Source organism: Lissotriton vulgaris, chromosome 9 (genome assembly GCF_964263255.1).
Source record: "Lissotriton vulgaris chromosome 9, aLisVul1.2, whole genome shotgun sequence".
Classification (NCBI taxonomy): Eukaryota; Metazoa; Chordata; class Amphibia; order Caudata; family Salamandridae; genus Lissotriton; species Lissotriton vulgaris.
In genome coordinates this window covers 427,070,276-427,083,833 of record NC_141697.1, presented here as the reverse complement: position 1 = coordinate 427,083,833, position 13,558 = coordinate 427,070,276, and the positions used below count along the sequence as shown (strand labels likewise).

Genomic DNA, 13,558 nt, shown 5'->3' with positions numbered 1-13,558 from the left:
TTACAGGAACTGATCTTACATGGTATGTGGACTCTGAAGAATGAACTGGACAGACCTCACATCCATGGCGTGGTCTCCCTGACTTTTTGTCTTCTGAACTCATGTTTTGCTAACTTCATTGTTGCTGGAGTTAGGACTCTGGGCACTCTACCACTGCTAACCAGTGCTAAAGTGCATGTGCCCTGTACTTAAAACACAGTAATATTGGTTTCTACACAATTGACATACTAAATATATTGATAGGTTCCTAGTAAAGTGAATTATATGTGCTTAGGGCCTGTAAATTAAATGTTAAAAGTGTGCCTACAGCGCTGATTGTGCCACCCACTTCAGTAGGCCTTTAAACATGTTTCAGGCATGCCATTGAACCTGTGTGTGCAGTTTTAAACTGCTATGTCGACCTGGTAAGTTAACCCTCTTGCCTGGCCCAAACCTTACTTTTAAAAACATTTAGCTCACCCGTAAGGCCCAATGGCAGGGTAGAATTATTATTTATGAGTCTTGTAGAGCGCACGGCTACCCCCGTGGGGTGCGCTGTGGACGGCAACGGCAAAACCAGGAGTTAGTTTTTGGAAAACAGCCATGTCTTGAGTTTACCTCTGAATTGAGATTCCAGCTCAATCAGTCGAATGCTCAATGAGAGGGAGTTCCACAGATTTGATGACACCACCGCAAAGGCTCTACCTCCTTTCCTGGAAAGGAGGAAGCGGGGGGTCACAGAAGGTGGAGGTGGTTGGACCTAAGTGCACGTGATGAGTGTACTAACTTCAGCCTATTTCTTAAGTATACAGGGCCTTTCCCGTTCAAGGCCCTGAAAGTGAGGACCAGGGCCTTAAACTGAATGCGGGTAGATATCGGAAGCCAGTGAAGATTTTTTAAGTGGGGAGAGATAGAGTGGCGGTAGGGAACTTTAGAAATCAGCCTGGCTGCAGCATTCTGCACAATCTGCAGCCGGTGTAGGAGGTAGGCTGGGGAGCCCACATAAAGGACGCTAGAGTAGACCAGGTGGGAGTTAATGAGGGCGTGAACAATTGTTTTTAAAGAGTCCATTGGTAGGTATGGCGCGATTTTTTTATCATACGCAACTTGCCAAAACAGGAAAAGGTCACTTTGTGGATTTGGATCGTATAAGCCAACTCATTATCAATTTGTATGCCAAAGTTACGCGCTACTTGCACCGGAGAAGGAGGGGGATTCAGCTCGTGAGGCCACCACATTGTCGATGGTAAAGGGGATTTTTGGTTAAAAAATAAAACCTCAGTTTTGTCAGTGTTTAATTTCAAGGTGTTCAGTGTTATCCAAGAGACTATGTCGGAGAGGCAGGTTTTAAAGTTCATGAGAGTATTGTCAGAGTGGTCTCTGAAGGTGAAAATATGCTGAGCATCGTCAGCATATGAGACTACTCTGACTCCGTGAGCCTCTATTACATCTGCTAAGGGAGACAAATAAACATTGAAAAAGAGGGGGCTGAGTGCCAACCCCTGGGGAACGCCACAACTAAGGGTTTTTTTGTTTTGGAGAAGTAGGGACGGCACCACACCTGTTGAGTTTTGTCAGTCAGGAAAGGTTTAATCCAGGCCAGGGGGGAGTCTTGTATCCCTATCTCGTGAAGCCGGTCTAATAGTATGGAATGGGAGACGGTGTCGAACGCTGCGGACAGATCGAGGAGCACCAGCATGGCTACCTCGCCTCTGTCCACGCTCTCCCTGATCGTCTCAGTGACTTCCAGAAGGGCCGTCTCAGTACTATAGCCGGATTTGAAGCCAGACAGAGTCGTGAAGGAGATTTTTTATCTCCAGGAATTTCACTAGTTGTTCTTGTATGACTTTTTCTAGTACTTTAGCAGGTTTGGGGAGGAGTGATATGGGGCGATAGTTGCTAAATACTGAAGGGTCGGTCTCAGGTTTTTTCAGGATGGGGATCACTGTGGCCTGTTTCCAAACAGAGGGGAAGTGACCGGAGAGAAGGAAGGAGTTCCATATGGAAAGAAGTGGATGAATGTTGGCCGCCAGGGAAGTGAACAACTCAGCAGGAACCGGATCAAGAGGGGAGCCTGATTTGCATTTTTGCATTTTCAGGAGGGCCGTGCCAAGGGAGATAGGCCTAAAGGAGCAGAGCCTAGCTTCACTAGAGCGTGGGCACAATGGGGTAATCTTCTCCCCCGTCCCCTCAGCGGAGTTGAAGGAGGAACAAATATCAGAAATTTTATTGTGAAAAAAGTCAGATAGACCATCACAGAGCTCTTGACTAGGTTCAGTGGGGCACGCCAGAGCCACTGGATTGGTGAATTCTTTCACAATTTGGTAAAGTGTTTTGGTGGAGTTGTCCGCGGTCTTGATTTTGGCGGCAAAATATTCTTTCATAGCCAGTTGTCGGAGTTTGTAGAAATCTTTTAGGGCAGTTCTATAGTTGACTTTCGCGGGAGGATCATAGTTGAGAGGCCAGAGCCGCTCAAGTCTCTTACATCTGCTTTTTTCTTCGAGCAAAATCTGGGAAAACCAGGGGGCGGAAGGTTTAGCGCGAGCCGAGGTTTGAGATTGGAGAGGGGCAATGATATCTACAGCTGCAGAGAGGTGTCTATTAAACTTCTCGGTATCGGGATTAAGGTTGTCCGAAGGCTGCCAGTTCAAGTTGGCCATAGCGGGTTCAAGTGAGTCGCAAGTGACTTTGGTCCACTTTCTCCCCAGGATTTCTGATTTAGAATGTATTTAAAAAGTAGGACATGTACATATTATGGTAGTGAAAATACTCTTAGATTCACTTTCACTACTGGAAGGCCTATCTGTCCCTTAGGTTAACAATGGGATTACCATATTACTTTCTAAAGGTGGAATTTCCAACTGGAAAATCAATCAATCAATCAGGTGTATGTTAAGTGCGACTACTCACCCGTAAGGGTCTCAAGGTGCTGGGGGTCCCAGGTTCCAGTCCATCAAGGAGGGGATCTGTCGAAGAGCCAGGCTTTGAGGCTTCTTGCGAGGATGGGGAGCGATGTTATCTGTCTCAGGTGGAGCGGAAGGTCGTTCCAGGCTCTGGCTGCGCGGAAGGAGAAGGAGCAGCCTCCCGATCTGGTCTTTCTGGTGTGGGGGACCACGGCGTAGGAGAGCTGGGCTGATCGTAGGTTCCTTTGGGGTGCGTGGAATTTGAGTCGGCTGTTCAGGTATTCTGGTCTGGTGTCGTGGAGGGCCTTGGGAGCATAGGTTAACATCTTGAAGGTGACTCTAGCTTCGATGGGGAGCCAGTGGAGTGTGCGCAGTGGTAGGAGATGTGGCAGCGTCTTGGCAGGTTGAGTACCAGTCTTACGGCGGAGTTTTGGATGTTCTGTAGCTTGCGGGTGAGGTTTTTGTTTATTCTGGCACAGAGTGCGTTGCCGTAGTCGAGCCTGCTGGTGACCACGGCGTGAGTGACGGTCTTTCTGTGTTCAAGGGGAATCCATTTGAAGGTCTTACGTAGGAGGCGGAGGGTGTGGAAGCAGGAGGACGAGACAGAGTTGATCTGGTGGTCCATTTTGAGCTCTGAGTCCAGGATGATTCCCAGGTTGCATGCATGGACCGTGGTGGCGGGCGGGCTTCCGAGGGCAGGGGGCCACCAGGTGTCGTTCCAGGCATTGGGCCCATGAAGAGTAATTTTGTTTTGTTGGTGTTTAGTTGTAGGCAGCTGTTTTTCATCCATTTGGCAATGGCTTCCATGCCTTCTCGAAAGTTGTGTCTGGCGGTGCTGGGTCCGTTGGATAGGGAGAGGATGAGTTGGGTGTTGTCTGTGTATGACACAATGTTGAGTCTGTAAGTTCTGACAATGGGGGCAAGCGGAGCCATGTAGACGTTGAAGAGCATAGGGCTGAGGGAGGACCCCTGGGAGACTTTGCAGGTGGTAGGTGTAGGGTCCGAGAGGAAAGGGGGGGAGTCTGACCCACTGCGCTATCCTGGAGAGGAAGGAGCGGATCCAGTTGAGGGACTTGTCTTGGATCCCTGCGTCGTGCAGTATGCGTATTAGGGGGCAGTGAGAGACTGTATTGTACGCGGCTGAGAGGTCGAGGAGGATGAGGGCTGCTGTTTCTCCTTTGTCCAGTAAGGTACAGATGTCGTCTGTTGCGGCGAGAAGGGCAGTTCCCGTACTGTGTTTTTTTCTGAAGCCGGATTGAGAGGTGTTGAGGATGTTGTGCTCTTCGATGAATGTGGCGAGTTGGATGTTGATGGCTTTTTCAATGACTTTCGATGGGAACGGGAGCAGGGAGGTGGGTCTGTAGTTTTTTAGGTCGGTGAGGTACGCCAAGAGTTTCTTCAGGAGGGGATTGATCTCAGCGTGTTTCCAGTCGTCAGGGTACGAGGCGGTTACCGGGGAGCAGTTGACGGTGTGGCAGAGCATGGGTGCAATGGTGTTGGCGGCTCTGTTGAAAATGTCGTGCGGGCAGGGGTCTGTGGGGTCCCTGGAGCGGATTGACTTCATCATCTTCAGTGTGTCTTCGGTGATGAGGGCTGTCCAGTTGTCAATTTGTAATTTGTAATTTGTAACTGAGTTTTGTATCGCGCCAACTCACCGACAGGTCTCAAAGCGCTTCTGACAAAGTACAGCAACAAGAGGACGAAGTGAAGATAGAGATGTTAAATTAACTACGGGGATGTAAATGCGTCCTTGAAAAGTAAAGTTTTCAGGGTTTTCCTAAACCGAAGTAGGTTGGCCTCTCTACGGAGCACCTCCGGCAGCTTGTTCCAGATGGTGGGTGCTTGAACTGAAAAAGCTCTGCCTCCTTTTGTTGCCAGTTTGAAACGTGGGCAATCGCTGGCTTCAGGGTGTCGGGGTGGTTGGTGAGGGTTCAGTGTGTTTGTTGTCTTTGTCGAAGTTGTCGTAGATGCTCTTGATTTTGTGGTGGTAAAAGGTGCTGAGTTTGTCGCAGAGGTCTTGTGAGGGAGGGATGTCCATGGACTCGCTGGTGGGTTGAGCGTAATCCTGGATGATGTTGAAGAGTTCTTTGCTGTTGTGTGCATGAGTGGAGATTCTGTCTTCAATCGCTTTTTTCCTCGCTTTTCTGATGAGTTGGTGGTGGGCGTTGGTGACAGCTCTGAAGTTGTTGTGTGCTTCTGTGGATTTGGTGTTCCTTTAGGCCTTTTCGATGCGGCGGAAAGTGCGTCTGGACTCTCGAAGTTTGGTGGTGAACCATCTAGCTTTCTTGGCGTGGGTGTTGTTTTTCTTGAGAGGGGCTATGGTGTTGGAGCTGTCGGAGTTCCATCTGTGCAGGGTTCGGGCTGCGGTGTTGGGGTTGTTGTTTTCCGCGATGGTTGGGGTGGAGTTGCTGAGTGATGAAGTTAGCAGGTCATCAGTGATTCTGGTCCAGTTTCATCGTGAGAGCAGGTGCTGGTGTTTGTGGATGGTGGATGTTCTGAGGGTGAAGTGGAAGCATTGATGGTCAGTCCATGGGAGTTCGGTGTGGCTGCAGGTAATAGAGTTTCCTGTTGTGAAGAGGGGGTCGAGGGTGTGTCCTGCTGAGTGCATGGGTTCAGTCACGATCTGGCGGAGTCCAATGTTGTGGAGGTTGTCCAGGAGGGATGTGGTGCTGGGGTCCAGTTGGTTGTCGAGGTGGAAGTTGAGGTCTCCCAGTAGGGTGTAGTTGGTGGATGTGATGGCATGTGTGGAGATGATGTCCGTGATGGAGTTGGTGAGAAGTCAGCGGGATCCAGGGGGTCGGTAGATGACAATTCCTCACAGGGTGGAGGCAGGGCTGGCCAGTATCTTGAAGTGAAGGTGTTCTGGTCTGGTCAGGTCTGTGGGCTCATTGGGGAGTGTGCTCAGGCGGTTTGTGGATTTGTGGACGATTGTAATTGCTCCTCCTCCTAGACGGGTGCGGTGGTCTTTCCTGAAGATCTTGTATCCTTGGGGAATGGCGATGGTGATGTCCAGTCCCGAGGTGGTGTTGGTCCAGGTTTCGGAAAGAGATGGAACTTCCAAGTTTGGTGTCTCTGGAATAACAATTTAAAACACTAATTCGTGGAAAAGTTTAATTTTAAGTTGTAATTCTGAAAATGTCACATATTGGCATTTTCTTACTTTAACTATTTGGTGCTTTCTGCCTGTCTCTGAAAACACGCTTGGTTGGATGGGAGCTGGGCTTTGTGCATTCCCTCTAGACAGCTAAACACAAAGGGAACTTAGGTGTGACCAGTGGGCCATCTCCATCCTGATGGGTCATGCTGGGCAGGAAGGGATGAAGGCCTGACACTTACACTTACATTGTCTTGTCCCCACATAAAGGGCTGTATACCCCCTTGTAGTGAGTCTAGAGTCGGGTCAGGAAGGACAGGCCCTTTGTACCCTCTAAGGCCTCTCTTAGAATTCTCCCTCACTTCAAAGGCAAAACTAGGTATAAGCACTGGACCCCTGACACAATCACCTCAAGACACTTCTGGATCTGAGGATACTCTGTGAGGAAGACAGACAGCTGGACTACCGAAAGGACAGTCATTCTGAATGAATCTGCAGGACTACTGCTTTGCTGATCCTAACCTGCTGCCCTCCTTGCCTAGGAGTGAGAAGATTTGACCTGTATCTCTACACCCCAGAATCAAAGTAATTCCAAGGACTTTTAGACTTGCCTCCTGGTGGAAGTCTCAGGGACATCAAAGACTTTAATCCACCCCCAGCAGTACCTGTCCTTTGCAATCTGAGAGCCTTGACCTGCCGAGTGGTGCCAATCCAGTACTGGGCCCTTGGAAGTGAATGCAAAGTGCTGCAACTGTGAAAACTCATGCATCGCTGATGTTGCACTGGTTGGAACCGATTCAACTCCATTGACACCGATAAGTCGTCGCTTCGAAGACATCCCAGTCGCCTGCTCTGTGGGTTGATGACAGAGCATTGCCTACAACAGAAGGGTTCAACAATGACGCATCGCTGATTTGTGAAGCTCGACAATGACTCATCGCCTACAAATGTTGCATTTTGGGGCTGACGGATTGCCTCCTGCTCCACGTATCTCTGCTCAGTTGATGGAGCAACCAAGGTACTTTGCAGAGGGACAAGGTAAGTCCCTGTATCCACAGAAGGCCTAACCAGAAGAGACAACACCTAATGCTATAACTTCAACACTTGAGGGGTTTCTATACTTTGCAACTCCCTCTCATGCGCATTTCCTCATAATAGTCAAAGTGTTGTGGTGTGTCACTTTACAACAAGAAAATCAAATTACCATCATAGTTCCACCCAGACATGTTGTCTCTTCAGGTCAGGCCTTTTGTGGTTAGTGCGTTGAGTGGGGGACGGCCTGCCCTTTCTTTCCCCCTGTAGCTCCTGTAGTGTTGATAGTCCCTGTATCCAACCTGTGTCGCGGTAGGTTGAATATTTTAATTTGTCTCGGTCAAGCACGACCACATAGTCCTGGTTGCCACTTAATGCTTTTAAGAACTATATTTCAAGATATTATTTTGAAATTCATAACTCCGGTTCTACTTATTACTTTTTTGTAGTTTTGGTCTTGTTTTGTTCAATAAATTAAGCTCTATTTTTCTAATAAGGTGTGTTATCTTTTGGTGTGGTGATTTCCCTGTTTTACCATTCTAAAGTGTTGAACAAATACTTTACACATTGCCTCTTAAGTTAAGCCTTAGCTCTGTGCCAAGCTACCAGAGGGTGAGCACAGGTTAACTTAGTATGTGTATCTAACTCACCCTGACTAAGATTGTGGCTCTTGCTTAGAAAGAGTGCATACCTCTGACTATCGGAAACCCAAGTTCTAACACAGAGAATGGTATATTGTGACTGATACGTGCTCATGTGTGGATGACAAAAAACTGGTAGTGGATGTTGGTCCTGGGATGTAATAGTGTTGCTTGGAGACTTCTAGTAAGGGATGTAGATATATGCAATCTATCGGCGAAGAAAGGGATCATTGTTGAAGGTGGTGATGCATGAAGCTGATAAGAGGAGAGGAAGGATGCACTGAAGCTGGCAATGGTGTTATGGTACTGAGTGAGGTGAAGATACATATATGCTGATAAGGAGCTAGGGCTAACTCAGTGCTGGAAAGAACATGTACTTGAAGTGGCAGAATCAAGGATTTTCGTGGGGGGGCTAACATTGCAAAGGTCTGGTAACGGAATAATGGTCATGTGAAAGTTAGGTTAAGCATTGAGGCTAACAATGTGAGCAAACACTGCAGATTTGGGATATTCATCAGCTTTAACTGCAGATACCAGTGCAGGGTTAAGGGTTGGTCAACCTCGCTATCTCTTTCTCTCACACATATACACACTTGTTCACTTTTTCTCCTTTCTCCTCCCTCCAACGCTCTCACTTACCTTTTTTTCCCCTCTTTCTTTCCAGTTACCCACAATACCTCACACTCTACCTTCTATATGCCTTGCTCTCCTTATTTGTCTTTCTCTACATCTTCCAGGTCCTTTCGGTCCCCCTTCACATTTTCTAGCTTTCCCTCTCATTTTCCCATCCCATTCCTCCTGCATTTCAGGTTACTAAATATCAACTGAATACCACCCAACATTTTTTATTCTTACTCTGAATTTGAATACTTATATCCCTTACTCTTTAATGTGAAATGAAAACCAGAATGCAAAGGAAATCCATCACTGGATGAACTATTCTTACATGACTTGGGACAGTTTCAGATCTCAAATCCATCTGCCCGTGTCTTTTACTCCATCTCTCATCCTCCTTTCTCTCCTACCTCTTCTTTCCCTCTTATCATTTTCTTCTCCCAGCTAGTTCTCCATCCAAAACTACTCTACATTCCCTCGCCTCTCTTTTTCTATTTATCCTATTGAATTATCTTTTTTCAATTTCCTCCATTCCTCCACCTGCCTTTCTCTTTCTGCTTCTTTCTTTTCTCCTGCTTTTCCTTTGCACCTCCCTCACCATCCTCCATGAGACACTGATGCACCAGGGAATAAAGGGCTGCTGACAATATAAAAGGATTGAATCATTCCATGGAGTTTATGTCCCCCCTTATTTGAGATGTACCAAGGATCACTCCAATGTGATCATAACAAAATTGTTGCCATTGGCAGATCTCTAAGTTTGTTCACATGGAGGCCTGCTCCTTTGGAGGGGGAGACAATCATGTATGTGACCTTGGACACTGTTAGGCACCTATTCTGAGTGTCCTGGTATTTTGCTTGATAACTCCAAATACTAGCATTGCAAATAGCAGTAATTATTAGGTGAGGTTTATCTACTCATTCAAGGTTCTGCCTCTGAGTGAGAAACAGCACATAGTATATGGGTTGAGCTCCCAATTACGGCATGGTTTGTCTTATTTCTATTGATACATGTTACCAGTTATTTCCCAAAGTATTGTGTCTGGAGAAAAACTCCTACTTTCATGGCCACTCTATAAAGATAGGATGGCCACATGAAGAATGGCTTGAGTAGTGGAGAAGTGTGGCTCAATGATTAGAGCGGCAGACCCTGATGCAGACGTCTAGCCCGGGACCAGGGTTCAATTCCCCGCCTCGGCGGGTCTTGGGCTCAAAATTCCTCAGACCTGATAATTCTCGCCTCGGTGCCTATTCCAGTCATGGGTCCCACTCTGCAACTCTGGGCAATAGCTTGCTTAATCTCCACAATGGCCCCCACAACGCTAAGGATGCCTGGCCTCCACCTTGGGGGTGCCCAGGAGTGGATGCCTCACAGGGAAAGCCAGGATGGGTTCCACAGCGGTATTCGTACAAGCGCCTTGAGAACCTTGCGGGTGAGTAGTGCTCTATACAAGTATCAATTTACATTACATTACAGTACCGTGTGATCGACTCCAAAATCTTGCTATTGATTCTACCTTTATTTTTTTATACTTCGTATGAATGTTTTGCAAAACCAATAAAAAAGTTTTTAAAAACTCCACTCTAATCTGGATTTCCACAAAAGTCATAATGAAGGCCTTTGCATATCTTCTCTGATAGTGCTTATTCCAGTCCCAACAATTCTTAGTTCAGCGGCATTCTGATTAAAAACTTTGTTATTTCATGAGTTGGTTGTTGGATTTACAATTGACTAGTCCAGAAATCCTTTGACTGCCTTTGTTTTAGAAACTTTCAGGTGATTACAGTTGCATCTTGCAACTGATTAATAGGGCCTACTGTTGTTTTGCTTTTCAGGACCTTAATAGAGGCATTACATCATCTAAAATGAAAAGACTTTATTGATGTTATCACTACCTCTATCTGGAGAGTAACGTCTGCGCTCTCTGATTCTGTTATCTCATTTTAAATAAGCATATGCATTGCTGTTTATAAGTTAAGGGTGGCTTGAAATATGTTTTGCGGACTAATGCATAATTTTAAAATAAAACATGCCTATAGAGGATCGAATTTATGTTGGATATTCATAATCAAAAAAAGAATAAGTATTTATAACTGACATTCTTGCAGTAAGAGGAACAATTAATGCACTGCTTCAAGGATTACTTGAAGTGAAGCCTGATACTTTCCTGTTTGATTCCTAATCTCTTCTGACTGGTACCTCCTCTTCTCTTTCTATGTGTACTCTTCTCTGGCCGGGCATTGACCTCAGGACCTAATAAGTGGCAGGTGACAGAGAGTTAAAGAGAATTGTGCAGTAAAAGGGGGCAGCTGAAGGAGGAAGGAGGTAGATAGAGAAGAGGTAGGGAGCTAGGTGAGGGAGGCAAAGACAGAAGGTAAAGTGAGAAAAATGATGTAGCCTGAAAATTATAAAAAGAGACAGAATGTCAAAAATGTAGGTAGAGAGGTAGAAAGACAGGTTGGGTATTAGATTAGGGTAGAGAGCTAAAGGTAAAGAGGTGGAGGATTGTTGTGTTCACCAGTGGGTGAGGTAGAGTGGGAGAAAGAGAGAGGTAAGGCAGGAAGAGCGATAGTTAGGCAAAGGTAGAAGCAGAGAGCATTAAGGTAGTCAGGTAAAGAGGTCATGTAGTGAGAAAAGTCTAGAGAAATGCGAGGTAGAGATAGCGGTGAGGAAGAGATTGAGGCAAAATTAGAGTAAGGTGAAGGGTAGAAACAGGAGTGTAGAGAGAAAAGAGAAGTGCAGTGGAGAAACATTTGATGTAGCGAAAGAGAGGCAAAGTTAACATAGGGGAAAAGAGGAGAGATAGAGAGAGAGAGTGGTGAGGAAGAGATACAATGGAGGTAGCGAATTGTATAATGATGGAGAGTTGTGAGGTAGAGAGGACGAGTTGAAAGAGAGAAAGAGGTACAACGAGAGATGAGTGAGAAAGCGCAGGTCGAAAAGGATGTAGATTACAGACAAAGTCAGAGATAAAGGAGTAATGTAGATAAATAAGTAAGAAAGAATTGGTGGGAAGGTAGAGAGAGTGTTTGGGAAATTAGTAATGTTATGTTATATTATGTTATGTTATATGATTTGTAAAGCGCAAGGCTGTCCCGGCAAAGGGACGTCCCAGCGCAGCCTGCCTGGAAGAGAGGATGGGAAAGGAAGCTACTGATCATCGAAAGAGCCAGGTCTTCACCGCACTTCTGACGACTAGGAGGAAAGAAATGCTTGTAATGGAATGAGGGAGAGAGTTCCAGAGGGTTGGCGCCAGCACCTTAAATGAACGCCCTCACGCTCTGGTTCTGTGAAACCAAGGGACTCGTGCAAGGTGGAGGTCGGTCGAGCATTGAGCATGTGTTGGGATGAAGGGATGGCAAGATCACTCAAAATCGCTGGGCCAGAGCCTGCAAGGATTTTGTGAGCAAAGTGCTTTAAAATGGATTCTCTGCTCTATAGACAGTCAATATAGGTGACAAAGAAGGCTGGTGGCCGAGCAGTGCCTCGGCAGGGCAAACAGCGTGTGGGCTTCAGAGTGCGCTGCAGCATTTTAATCACAGATTTATTGAAGCCAAGGAGCAGAACATTGCAATAGTCCAGCTGGCTCTAATAATGGCTTGAACAATCAGCTGGCGAGTGTGGGGGCAAAAAAAAACAATATGGGTTTAAGGCCGTGCAGCAAGCCAAAACAGGTACCTGCAACAGACTTGGCGTGATCTTCACAGGTAAGAGCGCTATCAACCCAGATGACCAAATAATGAGGTGGTGTGTGAGAGTTGAGGTAGACCAATGAGATAGAGTAGTGAGGTAGAGAGTAGTGAATAAGAGAGAGGAGTAGTAGAGAGAGTTGAGGTATGGAGACATGAGATTTAGAGATGAGGTAGGTGAAGGAGAAACAGTGAGAAGTGAGCAAAAACTGATCACTTTCTCACTTTTTTTAACTCTTTGAAATAGTCATGAATCATAACCACTTCATGACTTTTGGATAAAACGACAGACATATAAACTTCTGAAAATGGTGGCTCTCACATTCACATTTTGACTTGCAAATCTTGCTCTGTTTCCCCTGTTTATTCCAGGTCTGTTACTCACGTTGTCCATGCCTTTGGGTCGCCCAAAGTGATTGGAGCAGAATGACCTGTGTTAGAAGGGGATCTCATCAAACATGCTATGCCACAGAGCCTAGTAGATAAACTACAAGTTTGAATAAAGTACGTGCACTGAAAGTGCAAAATCTAATATTATTTACAATGAGGGGCATTATAAAGCAACGTTTAAGTTTATTGAGTAAGAGATAGGGCGGAAGACCAACATTCTTAGCATTCTTAGGTATAAATGTTCAGGCGTACAATGGATACACACATAGAATTTATGAACAAATATATTTTACCTAAAATAATTTATTTGAAATAGTGCCATTGTCTACTTAGAGAATAACAGAAGCAACAAAATAAAGTACTTACGAGCTTTGTGATTTTTCTGTTTATAAGCTCTCCTTCTTCTCTCATTTTATCAGCTGCTTCGCCACGGTTGGTCCTATTTAGGCGTAATCGCTGTTTCATGATCTGTGATATGTACTCCTTGACTAAGTACTTGTGAACTTCAGTTAGAAAATCCTTCCAATCAAAACATAAAGTATAGTGTTAGAACAGAACTAGAAAGTTCAAGTCTTATTTTCCATGATGTATCTCAGCATGGTGGTCGACAACCATGGCCTTATTTAAAGATGGATGTAATAAAGAAATTCGGCGGGTTTACGAATGCCTACCACTTGCTTTCCTCACCTTAAATAGAACTTTGTAATCTTATTAGTGTCTGAAGGCAGAGCCTTTACTGGCCCTGCCATCAAAAACACATTACCGGCGACCCAGCTACCACAGGACTGCTAGCTCCGCAGTGTCGGAGTGCCTGCTCTATACAGGTTGGGCTTGCACCCTGCCAGTACCCCGATGGAAGGCAATGCAGTCACGAGCAGGAAAAGAGAAACACCTTTTTCCCTTATTTCATAACATTGCAATCCTTAAGATAAAAAAATCCTACTATAGTAGGTCAGGTGATCAAACTATAACAACAACACAAACAATACAAAAGTATTTAAAACCACAAAAACGGAGGGACTGCAATCAGCTCTAAATGATTTGCCAATTCATCATTGTTACTTATCGATCCCCCAGAGATTGGAAATGTGTGCCAACATTTTCATGCAGTGCAGCCTTCGTCATTTTTAGTAGAAGGTTAAAGACAATTGAGCTAAAAAGTTCATGCAAAATCTGGTCATAATACTGATGAGTTTTACAGCCCCAGATGTCAT

General features: G+C 45.6%; 1 protein-coding gene across 2 annotated transcripts in view; it reads right to left on the bottom strand.

The window, feature by feature from the left end:
- Nucleotides 1–13,558, bottom strand: part of EXOC3L4 (exocyst complex component 3 like 4) — a 424,048-nt gene that overhangs the window by 41,866 nt on the left and 368,624 nt on the right. For both annotated transcript variants that reach the window (XM_086937846.1, XM_086937847.1), the window contains exon 11: nucleotides 12,711–12,863. In XM_086937846.1, the coding sequence (XP_086793972.1) occupies nucleotides 12,711–12,863 (153 nt within the window). The remainder of the gene's footprint in view (nucleotides 1–12,710; nucleotides 12,864–13,558) is intronic.